Here is a 23,342-nt window from a genome sequence, read left to right on the forward strand (position 1 = left end):
CCTGATACGCAGTCGTTCTTGGATTGATCCCTATCAGTGGGCTATTTCTCATTCCACCACGACTGATTAATCTTCAAGGTATGTACTATTCTGTCTGTGGGATGGTGCATATAAAAGATTCCTTGCTACTAATGGGAAAATGTAACGGGTTTCCTTGCTAAGACTATATGTAAAAATTACCATATGTTTGACATCTAATAGCCGAAGATTAATAAATCCATGTGCTCGTTAAAACAAAACAAACTGATCGCCATGGGATGGAGAAAAACCCAAACAGAGATTTGGCCCACTGAAGTGATTTGATCTTCAAGTGAGCACTCTACAGACTGAGCTAGATCCTGCCCAGAGTAATCAAGTAATGATAGATTAGAAACATATTGTACCAGCCTCGGTGGTGTCATGGTTAACGCATTGGACTACAGGCTGGTAGGTACTGGGTTTGCATCACAGTACCGGCTCCTACCCAGAGTGAGTTTTAATGACTCAATGGGTAGGTGTAAAACCACTACACCCTCTTCTCTCTCACTAACCAACTAACCCCCTGTCCTGGACAGACAGCCCAGATAGCTGAGGTGTGTGCCCAGGACAGCGTGCTTGAACCTTAATTGGATATAACAACGAAAATAAGTTGAAATGAATTAATGAACATTTTCTGTTATATTATTGTCTTGCAAATGGCTTTTATTATTTAATTCCATTTTTTTTTATAATCGCATAAATATATTTAAATCGTACATGTACCAGTAAAATGACATTTGACAAACTACCATCATATGTAAGCATTAAATAATTAGAAAGTAATTCTGTTGTATAAATAGAGGATAATATATGAGTGGCCATTAGATACCATTTATCTCACAACAAGTTGTTCTAATGGACACAAATGTATTATTCTATTTCTTACATATCCTAAAACCCCCCAGATTTTAAGCAAATTTTAACATCTTTTTTGACTAAAAATTATTTACAGCAGTTGCACTTGTAGCTGACATACATGCCACAGACACACGATTGCCAGGTTAACTATACGTCACAGTGTAATCGATTTCCACCTTGCCGTTGTTTTATTGGACCCTTGCCGTTGTTTTATTGGACGTATGGCATTGGTGACGTGGTCATCACCTAGGAGTCGCCAGTCATATGTCTTGAAATTGTTAACACAGGTATGTGTGTAAACAACTATGTGTTATAAAAAATAACGCATGGTGTTCTAACCAACGAGAGTGTAAGAGAAAAGTATATGTTGTCCATTTGTTTCAGGAGCTTGCCTACTGTTACGGGTGAATCACCACAATAACAAACAGAAATGACTTTACTACTTCTAATTCGGCAAGCCCCCAACTTGTTTTCTGAAAACAAGTAAACATTTAATTAATAATAACTAATTATTGATATTTTTATATCCAAATACACATGTATATAAGACATCAAAAATGGGATAACACATATTTATATTTATTTGTTATGAAATAAACATTACACATACTCTACCTGACGTGGCTGTCTATAACCACTAGAATAAGGAAGTAATAATCATCGATCATAAACTATCCCAGTGTCTATGTTACAGGTATGACACCTACATCAAAATATAATACAGTGAAACCTCTTAAAACCGGACCGTCTGTAAGCCAGAATTCCCCCAACACTGGACATTTTTCACGATCCTTTTGTTATAAATCAGTACAGAAGTTAACCCCTCTAAACCGGATACCTCTTAATACCAGACATTTTACTTGGTCCTGATGGTGTCCAGTTTAGAGGGGTTTCACTGTACTTTTAATATAGTTGAGTTACAAGAAAGCAGTATCTCCATGTTCATTGCTTTCTTTGTTACAGACCCATACATTTGATGGACGTACATTCATAATGGAGAAAGCCATTACAGGAGACTTTGCATTAATCAAAGCTTGGAAAGCTGACAAAGCCGGCAATTTAACTTTCAGGTTATTAATTTAATTGATCATTTTTACTATGACATTAAATTTTGTTGTCAGTGCTTTGTCTATAAGTTGATGTGGTCTGTCAACAGAGAAAGATCTATAAATTTAAAACTTTTTGAATTTATATTAAATTGGAAAAATTAACATTTAAGTTAACTTTTTAATCTCTAAAATTTATCTTCTAGAGTTTTAATTAGATGGTTCTGAAACTACATTCTGCAGAAACTATTCAGGATATAAATATTTTAAAATGTTTTTTTTAAATTTTTATTTTACTTAAATAAAATTAAGGTTTATCATTAAATAGTGGAGTTGTACAGGCAGAGAAGTCTGTCTGTCTGTCTTGATAGTGGTTGTTCATTTAGTTGATCAATTGGTATTAATATCCTTACATCCCAAGGGCTTAAACAGGCTTTATGTGTTTGTCTCATGTTGTTTTTATTTTCCTTATCTTTCTTATATAGGATATTCCTTATATAGGATCCTCAGACCTTGCATGCAAGTACAACCTGGGATGACGGTGTGTCCTATATCATTACTAGATCACAGAGACCTAATTTTCACTCTTTACTACATGTACACACGAGAAGAAAATCTTTTCCAGCACATTTTATCTTCTATACTACCTTTCTTGGTTTACTACACATTAAAGTGAATCCTTATCTAGGTAATATCTTCCTTATGCAGGACCATCAAAGGTTGCCTGCATATATACAACTTGAGCAATCTAATTAAAATTAGCTCCACTATTACATGTGGATCTAACAGCAGCCAGTTGGAGCTCATGTCCACCAATCAAAACCTTACTTGCAGAATCCTGCCAGTGATTTGAAACTAACAACACTGCGTAGTCCCCAATGTCCAGGTAACATTTCGTCTGTAAATAATAATTTAAATATTGACCAATCACACTTCGCCTTTTATAACGTTATTTGGGAGCATACAAATTCTAAAAATATCGGGTGAGTCTATTTTAGTGGCCGCAGTACAGCGAACCATACCAATACGTACGGGGTGGTTATCAGTCTTCAATTTTACATAAAAAATTATTTATTTATTTATAAAAAAAACAACTAAATCAATCTTCAGTTTTACATTACAAATTATTTATTTTATAAAATAAAACATGTTTTACGGCATTCGTAATTCACACGAATAATTCGGAATGTTTTCAAATTATTTTTAAATCACTGGCAGGATTCTGCAAGTTAGGTTTTGATTGGTGGACATGAGCTCCAACTGGCTGCTGTTAGATCCACATGTAATAGTGGAGCTAATTTTAATTAGATTGCAACTTGAGATGACAGTGTGCCCCATACTGTTATTAGGTTACTGTGACCTACTTTTTATGGGTCTAGATATAATAGAGCTACTGCTATTATTAGGTTACCCAACACTTAAACAAATGCACATTTCTTTGTTCTGAAGAGTATATTAAAGAGTTCCTATTAATGAATTTTATCTTTTTGCAGACGGACAGCAAGGAATTTCAACCCACCCATGTGTAAAGCGGGTAAAATCACCATCGCAGAAGTTGATGAAATAGTCGAGGTCGGGGAGATAGCTGGAGAGGATGTTCATGTTCCACATATTTTTGTACAACGTGTTGTTAAAGTACCTGTCATCTCAAAAAGAATAGAGGTAAATTGATTACTAAGATAATGGCCATTTTACATTAAATCATATTTATGTTATCAGGGTTTTCATTACGTTTGAAAGTTGGAGGCTGTATGACAAAAGATGGCTGTATCTACTGGGTGTACAAACGAGGTGTATAATTGTAGACCTGACAAGCAGCTAGGCTAGCTCTATTACTCACCATATTCACCAGTTGCGAATTTTAAAAACATTTGGTAAATGTTACTTTAATTTAGTGTAATAATGATATATTGAGTTTCTGCAAATTTTTGAAGTTTAAAAAGTAATTTACCAAAATGTTCTGCTCACCCAGTGCTAGCCGTGAACTACTGTAGGCGGCAGCCGATGGCAGCCAATGTCACGGAAATCTCTTCCTGCATCCCACATGGTCTATTTGTGACTGTAGCTAAAGGATATTGAAGAAACATAATATGGGTGATCTATCAGTTGAAGTTACACTTTTGATGTTTTGATTGACAGCCGATAGTCCCGAGTGTGACAGGACAAAGGTCTGTTTGCTGTCGATCAAAACATCGAAATGTGTAAAAACCATATAATAAAAGTTTGGCTCGGTGAAAAGTGGGGTTTAAAGAGTTTGTAATTATATAGATTTATTGCCTACTTCTGTTAAAGGAAAAACATGGTGGAGTAAATAGTTAAATAATAACAATATAACAGCTTTGAAAAGAGCACATTTTTCTTTATTGCAGTTTTGACATTTTGTTATTTTCTTCTTCAGAGGTTAACACTAAGGCAGGAACATGATAAGAATGCACCTATGGATGCTGCTGCACAAAGGCGAGAAAAGATCATCAGACGAGCAGCTTTAGAGTTCCATGATGGAATGTATGGTATCCTAGTTGTATAAATAGTAATACTGACATACAGGAAATAGTGTTACCATATATCATGCAGATACCATCGCCTATTCTCCTTTCTGGCTGGTATTATGTCACCATAACATCCAGGGCCCATATTTTTGGATCTTTCTTAGTGCTACAATGTTGTAAAACCATTGTAGGTTATAGTGAGTGTCGTAGTGATGTCATTGTTTATGATGGTTTTACAATATCGTTGCACAAAAATAGCTTTGAAAATCTGGTGACTAGAGTCTAATTCACAAAGCTGTCTTAAGCAGCATCACATCATTCCGTGCAAGTCATTTTGCATTGTACATTGTGGGATTGCAGAATTAAGAGAGTCTAGTGTATTAAACCCCAGGGGCCTAATTCACTAAACTCTTGCAACTCTGCGATCTCGCAGTGCAATGCTCAAAGACTTACAAAGAGGATGCTTTGTTGTCTGGCAGAGTCTAAGAGACCTTTGTGAATTAGGCCCCAGGTCTTTAGCGGGGTGATTATTCCTATAATGGGTGAGAGTAAATATTATATTAGCTTTTTTCATGCCTTGCTTTTTTTTATGCCGGCCTATGGACAAATATTTTCCGTAGATATGACAGCTATGAAGTATGCTTGTAATGCCTGTGTGTGCGAAAATGACCAGAGGCTGACATTCCTGTTGTCTGATCTATCACCCGATGATGTCCCAGACTTGTTCGATGTGAAAGGTCGGGGCTTATAGCTGACCCCCTTAGAGCTTGAATGTTGACCTTAGCATAACGCTCACTGGGGCGTCGCCAAACCCATTCATCTGAAAACATCACTCTGGCCTAGGCGACGTGCCCTCTCCCCGTTGTCTATGTTGTTCACACCATTGGCTTCTGGCAGCAATATGTCTCGGTCAAAGAGACCTAAGGCTGGCATGCATGATGTTGATGTTCATGCAGTCTGTTTCGAATTGTCTAACCCAAGACTCGCTCCAGCTGTAACATGGAGATGTTTGACTATCTGAGATGCAGATTGGCCTCAATTCCTCAGTGTAGGTTCTGATGAGGTGATCTTGAACTGGAGTTGTGGCCCTAGGGTGGCCTGAACAAGGTGGTTCATCCACGTCTTGAGTTATTCAATGTTGGGTCCACAAACGACTAATTATCACTGACTGAGACATGTTGAGTGTTTAGGCAACAATTTGTCGTGTTGTTCCAACGTGAAGCATACCCAGAGCCCTCAGTCTTTCCTCATGTTGCAGACGTCACATGTTTACAAAATGCCAGAATATTGACTACAATGTGCCTTTGGGGTTCAGACCTAGTGTCTGTGTCTAAAACAAGTCGGGATACTGTCACAGTGCATGAAGAATGTACACAAACACAGTACTAAATTAGGAATTACACCATAATATTCACATGATTTGTGTTTGTATGAACAGCTCCATTTGGGGGATCCACCTGGTTTTATATTTATATCTTGTTTGGTTCAATAATTATATATATATCAAGTACTGATGCAAAAATATGAAGTTCTTGTGGGAAAAGAAATGCTCTAAAAGTAAACAAGCACCCTGCCTTATCAAAATAATGGCTACATTATGTACTGATTCAGTGATTGTGTAGCAGGGAAACCTTCCTGTTAGCATCTTTTTTCTCTTCAGATAAATTAATAAAACATTGTCCTCATAGATATGAATTTTGTATCAATCATGGTTATTAATTATTAATACTAATTAACAGCATGCAAACAGGAATGTGTAAAACAGTGTTGGCATATCATTATTAATCATTGATTATAATTGGTTATAATCTGTTAGAATTATAGGAACACAAGGATTTGAATTAGTTTGTATTTACTGGGATATAGACCCTACAAATGTCTGATTTTAACTAGTAACTATTTAATATATTTGTTCTTTAAGTAGACATGAAAATAAACACCAACACTAACCTATATGCATCAATTCCATCATCTAAAGTGGAGGAACAGTTATAGTTCACATTTCCCCACACATTTGAGTATAGTGTATCACTTGACACTGCATTTCATTGTGTGGGGATTGTGCAGAAAAATATGAAAAAGTGCTCTTTTTAGGTTAAAATGTCATTTTTATCTAGTTGAAGAATACCCTAGATATTATTGTGCTCTATTTTTTAAATATTATTATTTTTATTAACTTTATATCCCTTCCCCTCCAGTTGTTTCAGGCTGGGTATTATATAGTTTTTGAAGATAGTCTTGATTTGATATAGAAATTAGAATAGTTTTGCTGTGCATGATAACAGTCTGCAAAAGTCTCCTGTATTAACTATAAAGCAATAAACAATATAAAAAAAAAATTCTTCACTAACTCTAGTTTTCTTTAGCTAATAGATTACTTACAGTATCTAGTCATAGCTTTCTATCCTTCCTTTTGTTTTTCTTCGTTCAATGAGTATATCATTCTTCCTAAGAGAAAACGCCTATTAGAGGTAGTTTGGCAGTGGCTTTGAATTCACCTTCCTCTTAATATACACAGAGAACTTAATTAAACGCCCTCAGAAATAATGAAGAACACTTTTAGATAACATTAAATTTCCCATCATATTTCAGAGTGGATGCAAATAAGAACATTTAGTCAGACAGTTGTGGAAGAAAAAAATAGAGGGTGCTTAAACAGGGCATAAAATTAGAATTTTTCAGACATTTAATATGTTGTTCGTGTGGTTTTAGTGTTTACAGAAACAGTTTTCTTCAGTAGTTGAGATTACAAATGAAAAGGTTAGTGGGCAATGATAATCAAACAAGAATCTAAGATGAGGGATTTTTGTAGCTTTTCTCCATCAAATTTCCTATCATAAAAAGGAAAATATACTTTTTGTGTGCTGGGACTAACTTGAAAGCTGCCAGGTGAAAATAAAAATCAACTGGTGTCAAAATCGTTTTTGACCTCTTTTTGGGGGAAATTTTTGTTGTTGTTTTTTAATATTTGAACCAATTTCAATTTAGGCTTAAAATAGTGCAATATTGATCTGTAGATGATATTTGTCAAACATTTTAAAATCTCGATATAATTAAAAAAAAATTATTAACATTAGTTTCGATTCGTTGGAAATTAGAAATTCTATAAAATGTTATAGTAATGAGAACACGAGATCTCACGCACTGCAGTGCATATTCGTAAGAGTTATAGCGACAATGGTACCATGCCAAAACGGCCCCAAGTGAGAACCAAATAGACAAAATGGAATCTAGCAATGACTGAAATGGCACAAACATTTATGGACAAAAAGGAACTTAGCGTTGGCTGAAACGGCACCAAATATTTAAAACTGTATAGGTAAAACTGAACCAGAATCATTACAAGTTGTGAACGATGATATGCTCAATAGAACAACAGCTACATTAATAACTGATTACTTAAAAAAAAGAATTTTTTTTTTCCATGTAAGTGAGGTAGAAGTAATAAAGCTAGTTTGACGTTGGCGAAATTCAGACAATCGTCCACAGGTGTTTACAGAATTCAACATTTAATAAAGACAACACATTTTAAAGGGGAAAAAAACGTTTGTCGGTCTTTGTTGTTGTTTTGATGTTATTTTTCTTTTTCTTTTCTTTTTATTGTTATTAAATTTTAAGTTTTCCTTTGTTGTTGTTTTAACAGTAAATTTAATTAACCACCAGTACATAGTACATGCTCTTGTGACAGGCAAAATGGGTTTTAAACTAAATCAATCCAACGGTAGCTACACAGATACCTTCACGTGAGCCAGATGAGGTTATGTATTGATATGCTTTGATAGTCACAAAGTTAATATTAGCGGTCATTTTGTCTGATACTAGGTACAGTCGCTAGAATGCCATTGGGTTTGCTATTAACAGATCCGATTCAGGCCAAAAGAAGCTATACAAGACTTAGTGTCAAAATCCTCAGAGAATCCGTAATCAGACGACTTATTCCAGTTGGCTTGGAATAGCGGTGAGAGAGATTTTCATGACACCCATCTATAAAAAAAGTTTAACATATTTTGTTTTCATCAGTGTCATTAAATTGTATCGGTATGTAATATAATATCCTAAGAAACTACTCATAAAACCTTTGTGACGTGCTTCAAACACCGAATATCGTGACGTCAGGAGTTTGATAATTTCAGCAAACTTCCGTAATTTGTAAATATGTCAGTGCCATGCTAATGTAGGTAGTATTTAGGTAGGTAGTATTTAGGTAGGTTATAATGAAAGTAGACGGTGGTCATGAAGAAAATAGCTGGATACGGTGAACGATGTAGAAAAAGCTGGTTAGAACATTACCGTCAAGCATATGATGTACATCTAGATGAGGGATTTCCCACTGCATGCAGTTTTCCAAAATATTGATATTAGCCAACACACATTTGTTTGGATTTTCTGACGAGCGATTATAGCTTTTGCACGAAGGGTCCGTCGTTTATGTTGATAATGGTTTTGCATAACTGACAGATGAATGACAAAATCGTTCTTGCCAAATTTTATGCCCTGCTTAAATAAGTTATCTGTACATTCCAGGCAGAATATTATCCTTTGCTAATATTTATTTCCTTAATTTTACTGTAGATGTGCATACAAAAAGTACATTTTCCCCCCTGAGTTGCATCCTTGAACAGTCTGCAGAGATGTGGCAAAATCAGCCAATAATGTTTATTCATTAACTGGATGACATGCAAACATCAGACCTGTCAACCTTTAGTCAAGAGAAAGCAGGAGGTGTGTGTTGAAAAAGCAGGAGATTTGGTCAAAAAGCAGGAGATTTTTTAAATTCACACAATTTAACCCAAAATCGCAAGATTTAAAAAAAACATTATTACAATAAGTTATATGAATACTTTATAATGTCATATATACTTCTTAACTTTAGATCTTGGCATTAAAAAAAAAAAAAAAAAAAATATTATTATTTTTTTATTTTTTTAAGTTTAAATATTATTATGATTTAATACATATTTAAAAAAAATAAAATATTTTATCCAAAAATGTTAAGAACATGAACAAGAAATAAAAATTTTAATTAGTACATTTACGGTATTACACTTACAGCCTTACAGGTTGCGTTACATTATCATTTGTGGTTAGTGTACCTAAGTACCAAAGACAAATTTATATAAATCTTATAAATTAATATTCAGTTTTTACTATAATGAGGAACGGTGGTGTGGTACTGATTTAAAATCATTATAATGATGCAATAAACATTGTATTTTCATTAATCATAAGTAAAACCTCATTACGGACATCGTGTGAAATATACCGGAATTATACCCATTTCCGTGAGTAACTTTATGTCAATGTCAAACAACATTTTTTAATTGTACAAAAATAATTTCTTGAAGTGTACCCTTATAACCAACATTTTACCGCACAAACATTCAAAATTAACTGACACAAGTATGTTTATACAGCTAATTGGTCTTTTCATTGTCTTGCTGTGACATGTGATTTTAACATGCATCGTGTGTATCGCTGTCAACTCAGATTTGTCATAGTTGCATTATGTAATCCAGTGGGAACACATTTTACAATTCAGAGGTGTTATTAAAAGTAAAGTTTGTTTTATTTAACGACGCCACTAGAGCACATTGATTTTTAATCTTATCATAGGCTATTGGAACTAAATTGGATAGTTTTTTTTGTTTTATATGGCAACACTGAATGTCAATACACAGCCTGTTTAATTAGCGGCAACACGCTTCGTAGCCATTACGATGACAACAAACATTATAATAACACATCATTTTATAAACTCCATGTGCTTTTTTAACAATATAAATAGGCTATCCCACAATTCTCACTTCGGCAAAGGTTAAACAGTCGGGACAATTCGGCCTGTTACATTCTCGGAAACCGAAAGTAGTCGACATTTTCCGAATGAGAAAAAAAGGCAGAGTTACTTCCCTTCTGTTATTTTGACAAAAGAGGATCGATTTTTTTTTTATGCTTACAAAAATGTCATTTAACAGGAGAAACTGTCTCCCGCACAGGGGTGAGGAGATTTGATCAAATACCGGGAGACTCCCGCGGAATCCGGGAGGGTTGACAGGTCTGGCAAACATATGAGAAAGAGAGATTGGAAATATGGTGGAAAATACAACAAAATGTATATTTATTTACCTTCACAACTGCAGGTACTGGGTATGTATTTTTAATTCTACGATATCATTAGTGAGGTAATAGTGCCACAACAGGGCTTTAGATTGCATCAAAGACACAACATTGGTAAAGGGTGTGCCCAAAATAAATGTGCCCAAAATAACTATAAACATATCGACTACTAAAGAATTTCAACTGAAAAACAACTGAAATAACTATAAACATATCGACTACTAAAGAATTTCAACTGAAAAACTACTAAAATAACTATAAACATATCGACTACTAAACAATTTCAACTGAAAAAGTACTGAAATAACTATAAACATATCGACTACTAAACAATTTCAACTGAAAAAGTACTGAAATAACTATGAACATATCAACTACTAAACAACTTCAGCTGAAAAACAACTGAAATATTAGACTAAATTAGCTTGAAATAACTCAAAATACATTTCTGAATATCTACAACACTTCAAATCACTTCCACTTGTCAGTTAATTAGATTAATGTGCTCCTTAAGGTTACACACCACCATTAATTACTCCATGCAGTTCAATACAATTTCTATGTCAGAATATAATCTGTGAAAAATGCAACACTGTCGAGAGGCTCATGGACTACTAATTTTAGGGAGTGCTCTCAACTGACAAGTACAGTGTAAAAAATCAACATAGGTTGACCATAAAAAATTTCAATTAGTATGATTTTTTTTTTTAATGCATTTAGGACCACCAGCAAACCAAGTTAGGTTGTGTCCACATTATGAAACCTGTGAACACGTGGATTGAAAACATTCATTTAGTACAACTGGTTCTTACAAAAATGGAACGTTGATAAAAAAATAAAATAATAATAACTTGTCGAAAGGATTAAACTACATGTTTAAGCAGAAATTTTAACTACAAAATTGTCTTGAAACATATTTAAAAGAATGCTACATAAACAAAATTATTATTAATATTATTCATATGTTGATTATGTACAGATTTTTTAAAACAACATTTTTAAATAACTTAAATACTTATAAAATCCTAACCTATATAACAATAATTTCCATATTTATAAATAACCAAATGCTGTACATAATTTCCTGTGTATCGTCCATGTTCTATACATTTTAAAACACCAATAAAATACCCACTGTGGAAAATCTGATGGTGTGGATTATGTGAACATTTCTGTGTCTCAGGTCTGAAAAATAAGCAGTGCAAAATGCTTGTTTCAGGCAAATAGTAGAACATTTTAAGTCAATAATGGTATGTCAGTGTATGAGCGGGGCTTGGGTTACAACAAAAACAAGTCATTAGCAATCAGGCATTCTATCTGTATGTGTAGTGGTCACGTGATCAATTGTCTTTCCTGCAAATACTCTGCAGACTATCCCCTGGAGCAGACTCTCTGACTATCTTTTTCTAAAACCTAATTATAGGTAGTTGAGGGCTATCTGTGCCCATGCTTATAAAACTTTTAGAGTCCAGACTCAATCTCTAATGATGTCACATGCATACACTTTGGCGTTGTCATGACATTACTGTCTCAGACTCTGTTAGAGTCTCGACTCTAGACTCTAAAAAAGTTTTATAAGCACCAGGCCTGGTATAGTTGGCAATATGCAGGAAATTCCTGTCAGTCTTATGTAGCATTTTCTATCTAACACGACATCCATTACTGAATATTTTAGAAATTATATATGAACTGATGTTTGTGTGTGTGTATATATATATATATATATATATATATATATATATATATATATATATATATATACCTTACGACCACCAGAGGACTTAAATTATTAAAATTGATTGTAATACAGTGAAACCCCCCTAAACTGGACACACTCGGAACCAAGTAAAAAGTCCGGTTTTAAGGGATCTACGGTTTAGAGACGTTCTCTTTTGTACTGATATTTAAAACGGGATGGTGAGAAACATCCAGTTTTGAGAGAATTCCAGTTTTGGGAGGTTTCACTGTAGTAGGAATGGTTTTAATACTGTATTAACATTAATAATAATGATGATAATTTAATTGTTTGGTACATATTGATCCTGTCAACTTTTTCTTACTTTTAATTTTATTAATGTGCCTATATCCAAAAAAGGTTCAGGCACGTCCATCCTACACTGGTCTCTGGCAACAATCTTGACTCATAAAATTGCATATTTTGTTGTGATGGTAAATTGGCATTTACAAAAGTATTACATTTAACTGCAATGTTCAGTAATCGAGTGTTCACCTACTTTGAAGTTATCTGTCATAATGTTGTGGTCTTAGTTCATGAAATGTTTTACTATAAAATAATAAAATAATATTCCGGTCTTTAAAATATTTGTCTTTTTAGTGGGATGGTCTTAGAACCGACTTGGTCACTAAGTGGCGAGACTGAGGTAGTTAAAAAAAGATGGATAGACAGATAGAGAAGACACAGTCCTTAAGTTAAACACTTAGAGGATTTGTCCCTCATACAAAAGAATCTTTGAATGGTCTGATAATACATTTTGTATCAGAATTACTAAATCTGTAAATCTAAAATCCCATTGTTACAGTAGCAATTAAAATTTGTAAGTCATCCCAGTTTCACTTTTCAGAAGCCACCTTTATTGTAGGCAGTTTAGAGCGAGATGTTTGATAAAATCTCATTTAAAAGCATTTCAGTTGAATAAAAACCTAATTAGTATTTTTTTATAATCATTCCAGGTAACTGTATAAACACTGTAATTTTGGATTAACACCAATGGCCTGAGTTTCTTTTTAAAACCGATTAGAAGTGGCCCACACTAAGTATTCACTGCTAATTTCACACCATCATAGTGGTTGTTTCATCGCTTACTGAATGCCCCCAAATGTTGCCTAACAATTTCATGGATGAGTTGCATTCTTTTATTGAAGCTTATTTTCATAATACCGGCCTCAGCGGCTGGTAAGTACTGGGTTCATATCCCACCTCTGGCAAAGGTATCTACAGGGATGTAAGAGTTACGCATAAATGCGCTTTTCCATTTCGCCTAAAAAAACAAAAACATGATGTTCAATACTGTTGACCACACAAGATTCATTTGCATGTTTATGATGTGTGCCTTATATTATAAGTTATAACCAGTTTAGATTTGTTAGCATTGAATGCAATTTTTGGCAGTTCCAGGGGTTGCAAGCAACAATTTTCCTTCAGCGGCCCTTAAGTGGCCCCTGGACCTCAGCCGCAGTAAGCTTTTTTTCCCAGCCCCTCTCACATCCCTGCATCTAACTTAGAATGAGTCCACTGCTGGGCTCTGTGGCGAAGGCTAAGGACATAAGCACCAAGTGTCATCACTTAGTGAGTGTGATTAGGGGTATGTCTTCCATGTGTGACCCCATATGGGAGATGATTACCCAGAAGGCACTGCATGTTCCAGTTATCCCAAGCTCGGGTGATAACCAGATGACAGTAGGCATGAAGGACGACCAGTATCAAACAGTCCCATAAAAAAGGCAATTAATTATTTTAGCTTTCTTGTCCATTTGTGATGGTCCTGTAAATGTCTTTGTCTCTTAATTACATGTTTGCAGACCTGACAAACCTTCCAGATTCCTGATATTTAATTAAGTCTCTTGTTCTGTCTGAGAGAACATTTCTCCCAGAAAATTGCAATTCTCTAAGCATTAAAAATACCTGGTAATGCTAAATATTGAACTAAACTTTAAATACCCCGGTATGTATGAAATATTAATATTTTATTTTTATTTAATAATTATTTATTTGTTTCTCTCTTAATTTTTTCCAACTTGCTGTGTTTTTAAAAAAATAATTGCATGCATAATACTGGGGAAAAAATTAGGTAGGATAGGTCGTGTTTTGTTTTGTTTCATTTAATTTTTACTATATTAACTCCTACTGGGTCAGATAAAATGTTATTTATATACAAAGATGGGTGTACCTCAAAGTAGCATCTTATCAGTTTACTCGATTTGCATAGAAAATTAACTGCATGTATCACCAAGTGTTAAAACATGGTGTTGATAGCTCGTTGACAACTTTCAGATCATTCCATATGAGTTTCACTGATTGTCACTTGTAACTTTGTTTGAATAAGTTTCAACATAAATGAATAAATAAAATATCTGAAATAAATTTTGAAGAAAAAAGTGGATTTGGGACACATTTATGCTTTTTAGCTATAAAGAAACGGTGCTCTGTGCATGTTCAGTATTGTGTTTTAGGCCATTGACCATTTGGGAATATGAGATGTTAATTATACATTTTCAACCTGAATGATACAGTGAACTCTTGAGGGAAAAATATTCTAAAACTGTTCTTAGTCAAATGTATATGTTTTTCTGCATCATTATATCTCCTTTTTTTAGTTCATGTTTAAAGTTAGTAACATGCATTAGCCAAAAAAGCTCTAAGGCAAATTCAGAATGTGGTCCCTCTTGTCCCATGCAAAACTTACAGACAAAGTTTTAAAGTTTAATTTATCCAGAGATCGCTCAAGCAATCTAATTAAAATTAGCTCCACTAGTTAATTACTATTACCTGTGGATCTAACAGCACCCTGTTGGAGATCATGTCCAGCTGACCTTTCCAGAGCTGCCAAGTGCTACGCTTTGGGCATAGTTTGCTACGCTTAGTTGACGTTTGCTACACTGCTACGCTCATGCCCAAATTGCTACGCTCAGTTAAAAAAAAATCCAGTATGTTACGCTAATGAAAACCAGTAATCACTTTTGCAACAGATAAACAGAACTAGATGATTAGTGTATTTGGCCAAAGTTTCTACTAACAAATTATGTTTTATTTGCCAAGCGTATACGTTTCATCTTTATCACAAATTATAGGTCTACAGAGTACAGTTGAAAAGCGGGCAATTTCTGGCAATTATACTAAACATTGGACGTAATCTTGGAATGCAATAAATAAAAACTGAATTCCTCATTTCTGTGGCTTTTTTTGTTTTTGTTTTGATTCCAACATATAAAAATATAATTTGCATATTAAAAACCAATGTAAAACAGTTATAGTAAGATGTATTCAATAACAGACATGTAGTTTTACTGTAGGCCGACCCCAGTGTCGCGTACTATAAAACCTTCAAAGAACTGTTCTTTATTTATGTTATGCTTGCATGCCGTGAATATAGAAAATTGCATGTGAATGTATGCCAGTTAGGAATAGAGTAATTTTAATTTTAACTTGAAATAAGAATATAAGCATTCAGCTTTAGTATTGATCACATTATCGCACAACAGTTAATTTTGGGTTTATTGCTTTGCGATGCTGGTTTTTTTTCTTTAATTATTGTCATTCTTAATCCTGTTCAAATCGCCCGACTTATTTGACAACATTCGTTACATTTCAGGTATGTCCATATTCCTTAACCAACGATGAGCATTATCTATGTTAAAAATAGCATGACCCAGTCTTTTTCAGTTACTGTGACTATGTAGTTATTTGGTGTTTTCTTTTGCTGTTGTTTATGACATTCGGCCATGCTATGCTCAGATATCATTTGCTACGCTCAGCTTGTCATGAATGCTACTCTCACTTGTGGCTAGTGGTTGGCAGCTCTGCCTTTCATTCAACCAATCAAAACCTTACTTGCAAAAGTATGCCAGTGATTTGAAAAGAATTTGAAAACATTCGGGATTATGCCAAGGGTATACGAAATGATTCGGGAGAATTACGAAGTATGCTGGAAACAATTGCAAGATCAAATTTTATATAAAATTTGTTTCAAGACGAAAAACCCCCAAACCGTGATGGTATAGCCATAAAATCTGTTTATACTAGTATACAATCCAGAGTTTATTACTGCACTTTTCCACCTGTTTTTTAATGTTGAAATGGACCAACAAGTTTGCCTATTGCATAAATAGTCTTGCCTGATATTTTAAGAATTTGTATGCTCCCGAATAACACTATAAAAGGCAAAGTGTAATTGGTTGATATTTAAATTGTTATTTATAGATGAAATGTCTTCTGGACATCAAAGTCCACGCAATGCTGTTAGATCTACTGGTAGACCAGTAGAGCTAATTTTAATCAGATTGTTGCTCAAGAGGTCTTGTAGCATCTGTGATGGCACTTGGGTATAAGCGAAGATATATATGTGTTGTATTCTTTCAATAACTTTGTTACAGCTTTGGTGTTTTAGTTTATTTCGATTTTTCCTTTCCTTGAAAATTACTAATTCTTTACATGGGGTCTGGTTTTTAGGTCACCTGAGCCAAAGGTTCAAAGTGACCTATTGCAATCTGGTTTCGTTCATCGTCATCTGTCATTCATGATTTAAACTTCACTTTTTGAACTTTTGCTCCAAAACAACTTCCAATGAAATTTTGCAGAAAGTTTCCTTGGCACATGGAGAAACACATTTGTGAATTTTGTCATTCTATGTTCCCCCCAGGACCTAAGGGGTGGGTTCAAAAGGTGAAAATTAAGCCAAGTTATAAAAAATCTTCTCTTCTTCCACAAGGAGGGAAAGAAGAAATGAATGTTTTATTTAATGATGCATTCAACACATTTTTTATTACAGTTATTTGGCTTCGGACATTTGGTTAAGGACCACACATCAAAAAGGATTTGTTAGTCATGTTAACATGTTGATATTTGTGTGTCTACAATATTAATGTGTGAGAAATATTTAATTAAAGCATGAACACTATATTGACTGTTGGATATCAGCAAAAGATATATGTGACCCTAACAAATATGTTTTATGTGATAACATTGATATTGTGTAGATTTTTCAAACTACATATTATTGAACTGTTGAAGTTAAATAAATCTCAGAAATTACAGTTTGTATAGCCCATAAATTAATCTAGATGGGGCTGTCTTTCACTCACCTGCATATTTTAAAACATGACTTGCTAGAAATCCTTACATCATGAACAGTAAATCTTGGCATTGGAATTCCCGTCTTGGCCAGTAATTACATCCCTCCAGGGATCAACGTTACCCTTCATGGTGAAAATGGCATACTTGGATTGGTATGTAAAAAATATATATATATATACTGACAATCAAAAGAAAGTATATCAGTCGGTTTTTAGAAATAGTAAAAATGACTCAAATAACAAATTGATGCAAGTGTTTATATTTCAAAAGTATAATCATTTGCTGAAGTGTGAACACTGTATACACTGTCACAATAATTACATCACAGTTCACAAACAGCACTAGAGGTCAAATGTCTGATTTCATATTTAAAAAACAATTAGTATACTTTTGATTGTCTGTATATTTATGTGTTTTGACATTATTATCTTTCCATTTGTATGACTTGTATTGTTTGATTTAAAACAAAAAAGAAATTAATTAACAAAAAATATTTTTAATTTGAATATGAAATTACTACAGCTTTGTTAATCCTCAGTAAATTGTAAAAGAAAAAGTATACTTAATATAATTAAAATTTTGATTGAAACAATATGAGAGAGCTCTTGAGTTGATCGATAAGGTATGGACTATATGATTGCCTTTAATCCACAACTTGTGTAAACAAAATAACCTCAGGGTGTATTCTTGTAAATTCAATTTCAAAACTCTTCTTCATAATTTAATGATTTTTTTGGGGGGTTGGTTTGTGGTTAGTTACAAAATATTACTCTATCCACTGCTGTGGTTAGTAGATTATTCATTATTATTGTAGGCCAGTTCATGGTACGTATATGTAAATGTTAATATTTTAAAAGCATATATTAGTGTCACCATTGCTTTTTGTACAACGTAGGATTAAAGAAATTTTGTTAAGAATGCATTTGATTGTTATAAAATGTAACCATTTCTGTTCAGGGTCCATTTCCAAAACCAGGAGAGGAGGATGCAGATCTGATCAATGCGGGTAAACAAACTGTGACAGCTATTCCAGGAAGCTCTTACTTTTCTAGTGACGAATCATTTGGAATGGTGAGAGGGTGAGTTTCAGTAAGATTAGAGGGCGAGTTTTATAGTGATAAGAGGAAACAAAAGTATTGATTTTTTTTTTAATGACACCAGAATATATTGTAAACTACAGCTAATTGATGTCTAATATAATATTATGGTAACTGTTATTTTGACACTTGTTCTAAATAATAAGAGAGGAAACCCTCTATCATCACAGAGGCTACTCATACCAAATAGCAGGACAGAACTTAAATGGCCTTTCATATACCAAGGACAGTCAATCCTTTGACCCATTAAGTAGGTCACTGCGACCTATCTTTAATGCATTGCTGCACATTAGAGAAAATCTTTGTCTGGTCCATATATCTTCCTTATGAATTCATATAGGATTATCAAATCTTGCTTGCAAGTACAACTTGAAATGGTGGTATATTGTGTACCATAACTACTTTTGATGGGTGTATCATGAACCTCACTGATACTTTTGTTAACTCCACTTTTATGTTTGTCAGCAAAGCTTTTCTGATATGGACTTGTCCACCATCCGAATTTTCAAGTTCTTGTGTTTAACTAAGTTATTGATAGCACTTGTACAAAGTTAACTTACACACTATCAGAAGCAATCATTATCTATAGTGTTAATTTCTGCAGGCAGTTTTAGCATGTAGGTCATCACCACTGATGAGCCAATCAAATTCCTTTGAGTTGATCCCCCAAATAAATCTCACATAATGTTCTTTCAAATGGGTGTGTCAGAAATTTATTTACAAGTCATGTTAAATATTTACTTATACCCGTAAATATTGATAGTTGAATTCATTTTTCTTTCAGGGGTCACATGCATATCACAATTCTAGGTGCTATGCAGGTGTCTCAATACGGAGATCTTGCTAACTACATGATTCCCGTGAGTTAACCTACTAACCATCGTTCTTGTTTACGGGTAGTATCTTTACTCTAAAACCAAATGTTAATGGCATATATGATTGCTGTGGCTTCCAACATTTATTACTGAAATGTGCTGGGTTTTTAAAATAAACTCTTGTAAATGCAGTTACCACTTAACCTCTCAATTAAATATTATTAAATACATTTTGCCTTCCATTCATTTGTAGTTATTTTTGTACTTAAATCCAATTTAGATTCAATTAATCACACTGTTCAAGGTGCACATCTCAGCTATCAGGGCTGTCTGTCCAGGACAGTGGGTTACTGGTTAGTTGTTGGCGAGAGAGAAGTCGGTGTAGTGGCTTTACACCTACCCATTGAGTTAAACTCATTCTGGGTGAGAGCCGGTGTCAGGAGGCGAGCCTAGTACCTACCAGCCTTACGTTCGATGGCTTAACCACTACACCACAGAGGCCGATACACTTTCTCCTGTCATTTTGGCTTTTTTATGCAGTGTAGCTACCAAATGAAAACACAGTCCTACATGTTTTTACTTATGATTCTTTTCAAGGATGGCTTTCTGAATGTTTCATGTTTGACATTGGTGTTCACCGAGTAATAAGACTTAAAACTGCACACCCCATTGTCAACTATTGTGACCCAACTAGGGCAAGGTAGATCTTTGGTAAGCAGCAGAATGGAACTTTATTGTTTCAAATGGTTTCAAGCTATTGTTATTATTCAATAGTTATGTAATGTTGTTAATGGAGTGGGATTAGTTAGCCTGCATCCCACATGTTTTGTGTCTGTTCAGCAGTTATGTGAATTGATTTATCTCTTCATTGTTCAGAAGCAGTCTACAGTCCATTGGAAAAACTTGCTAGTATTTCACTTTTTATTTGTTTTGAGAAAAACAAGAAATACTGTAAAACGGGTGTTATTTTGGGGTTAAATTTTCACACACTTGAAAATACAACCATCTGGCATCTCGCAGTTTTTAATGTTTGCAAAATTATATTCTGTACATACCGGGTACTGTTAATTCAAGCCTATTGTAGTCTTACAGAGATGTACTTAATAGTATCCCTTTCTAAGCAAGTTGTCTGATGTGCTGCAGTCACACATCTTTTATCCGTGTCTTATTTTCACTGGCCAGTTAAAAATGGAAAGCAGTAGCAAGTTGTTGCCATAATTCTATTTTGGAACATTAACAAAACAGACTGTTATTTGTTTCGTAGCAGTTGGTAATGTGTTGTATTTAATGTTTTGCAATATTGGTAGAACAAGTATTGTGAGTAAATGTATTGTGTTACCCATGTCTTCTTTGTTTTTTGTTAGTAATTATTCACGTAACTTTAAGGAGTGGTTGATTGCAATGACAAGGTTAGATTGCTTAATGACTAACGACTCATGAAAGTGATTTTAGACCCATTTATATTATGAAATTGTTATTTTTGGGTAGAAAATCGACTTTGTCAATGAGAGCATTCTAGTTGGTAAACCAAACAAACTGCAGTGCAGTTTGTATTAAGTAATTAAAAAATATTCTGTGCTTAACTTAATAACTTGACAAATTATAATATTTCTATGACCTTCCTAGATTTTGCCAGTGGACAGCAGCCAGGCATACATTGTAACATATACAAGCTACTATGTCTTAAAGCTAGCTATTGGCTTTATACCATTCCAATTTTATCAAACATATGCGCAGGGCTTGAAATAGAGGCCTGTGAAAAGCTGTCCACATAAAATAGAAATTCACCTACTAAAACCACTACAAAAAAATCACAGGTCATTTTTCAGCAGCCAGATTCCTGGACAGTTATCTCATATACTATTTAGCCTGTGAATTCCACAATGCTCTAAAATATATCTCTGAGTCAGAGGTTCTACTTTTTCACACTATCCCAAACCCTCCCCTCATCATGATAATCTTATTCCAAGCAGGCCATATATTTTCATAGCAGGACTGATTTATTTTGGCCTGCTATTAAAAAAACAACCCAGCAAGTCATAGTTTACTTCCTATTTCGAGCCCTATATGTGACATTTGCAATTCTGTGTTCAATTGCTTAAAATTTTGGTCACAGACCAAGTTCTGATCTTAATAAACTTGTGCTCACACTGGTTTGAATCTTTTTGTCAATAAAGAATTGTAGATTATCTCTTTGATAAATTATTCAACAATTGCTAATTTGAGCACAAATTCTTAGCCAAATACCAATGACTTGTACTTTAGCCAGTCTATGTTAACATTAGGTGAGCCATGCATGTTTAAGAGTTTGGGCCTTTCCAATTTCATCTAAGCATAGACACTGATAATGTTTGAATGTATATTACACAGGGTAAGATGGTGAAGGGAATGGGAGGTGCCATGGATTTGGTATCCTGTCACAAAACAAAGGTGATTGTCACCATGGAACATTTAACAAAGGTATGATTTTTTGTTAATATTTATGCATTTGTGTTCCTCCATTGCAAAGTGCTCATATAAATAAATATTACTGAATACTGTTGGCATTGTTCATTACTAAACCCATTCTAGTTTGGGGTTTTTTCTAGCATTTAATTTTGTTATTATTATTATTACTAAATTTTCAGTAACCATATCTATATAGTAAAGATCTAGTCTTTAAAAAAATTGTTTTACTTTCATTCCATGTTGTTTGCAGAAATATTGTTACCCAAATCAATTATCTCCCAACCCTCATTTTCATGCATTTTACGACTGATAAAATCTATAAATGAAGTATTAGTGGAGGGGGGGGGGGGGGGGGGGGGGGGGATTTTGGCCTTTTATGTTACACTTTGGCTTTATAGTGTGTTTCTTAGCATTTGTTTTTTTCTAGGCATCAGTAATAGTAGATGAATTAAAATTTAAAATCTTTAAGGTATATGTTCTCAATAAAAATGATCACTTTTGAAAGGCACATATTTTCTGATTAGGGGTATAAGTTGTAGTTTACTGGTACCAGTAGTGTTGTTAATAACATGTATTTTATATATTTTTGTTCTTTCTCTATAGACAGGGAAACCCAAAATTATGAGCCACTGTACCCTCCCCTTGACTGGATCACACTGTGTGAACATGATAATCACAGACAAGGTATAGTGACATATTTTAAAAGATTATTGTCAGGACTTGTTATTGTGTGTCATTTTAAAATCTTGAGAAAAAAATAAAAGCTTATTAAAGAATTTTAAGTTTTATGAAAGACATTGCGAAAGTAATTTTGCTTTAAAAAAATTCACAAACAGCATTTCAGTGTTAAATATATGATATTATAATATGCAGAATGTCACATATTTTGACCATATATATATATTGAGACTTTTGGAAGTAGCTTAATTTTGTTGATCAGCATCTAAACATGCAGCTAGGGTTTTAAAAAGTATTCAGGGCTTTAGATCTCACTCATTTGAGCACAGTAGGGTTTTCTTTTGTCCGTTCTGAGCGGACGAGGTCTTTTTAGTGCAGTACTGCTGCTGAAGAGTTGTGGATATTCAGAAATTAATTTTATGTTATTTGAATCTAATTAAAGGTTAGAATTTTATAGTGTTTTTTTTTTAAGTGAAATGTTTTTAATTTATTTTGGGTCACCTTGAATTAACTTTGTACAATCTAAAGCCCAGGTATCAGGTAAAGGATATTTGTTTAACGACACCTTAGCAAATTTTAAACTACTGGTATTGTTTTTGGTATCTTTAACAATTGGTTATTTTGACATTTGGGTGATAGAGGAAACTTCTTGACACCATATAGCAGCAAGGGATCTTTTATATACATTTTCCATGGACAGGACAGCACATATCACAGCCTTTGCTGTATCAGTGGGGGTTGGGGGGACTGTTGATACATCCTCTAAGGGCAATGATTCAGGCCCATCACACCACAGGTAAGCATACTACCACTGAGTTAAATAGGCCCAAATTTAAAGAATTGTACTCCACCACCCCCTTCCCCATTTAAAAAATATAGTTTTCTTATTATTTTTGAGTGCCCAGGTTTGTTTAATTCTTTTACAACTATGATACATAGACTGATTTACAGTCAATTGAGATTAATTC

The 23,342-nt window shown here is 34.0% G+C and overlaps 1 protein-coding gene across 2 annotated transcripts in view; it reads left to right on the forward strand.

Annotated features, from left to right (window-relative positions):
- LOC121374194 (succinyl-CoA:3-ketoacid coenzyme A transferase 1, mitochondrial-like) overlaps positions 1–23,342 on the forward strand; it is a 47,236-nt gene that overhangs the window by 18,282 nt on the left and 5,612 nt on the right. The window contains exons 6-14 of one of the 2 annotated variants that reach the window (XR_005958198.1): positions 1,840–1,946; positions 3,416–3,584; positions 4,321–4,432; positions 17,394–17,488; positions 18,294–18,415; positions 19,218–19,293; positions 19,846–19,959; positions 21,619–21,708; positions 22,300–22,348. Coding sequence is in view for 1 of the 2 variants with exons in the window: in XM_041501176.1 (XP_041357110.1) it covers positions 1,840–1,946; positions 3,416–3,584; positions 4,321–4,432; positions 17,394–17,488; positions 18,294–18,415; positions 19,218–19,293; positions 21,619–21,708; positions 22,300–22,380 (852 nt within the window). In the remaining variant the exon portion in view is untranslated. Of the gene's footprint in view, positions 1–1,839; positions 1,947–3,415; positions 3,585–4,320; positions 4,433–17,393; positions 17,489–18,293; positions 18,416–19,217; positions 19,294–19,845; positions 19,960–21,618; positions 21,709–22,299; positions 22,381–23,342 lie in introns of those variants that run through there. The other variant, XM_041501176.1, reaches the window with a different exon arrangement.

Source organism: Gigantopelta aegis, chromosome 6 (assembly GCF_016097555.1).
Source record: "Gigantopelta aegis isolate Gae_Host chromosome 6, Gae_host_genome, whole genome shotgun sequence".
Taxonomy (NCBI): Eukaryota; Metazoa; Mollusca; class Gastropoda; order Neomphalida; family Peltospiridae; genus Gigantopelta; species Gigantopelta aegis.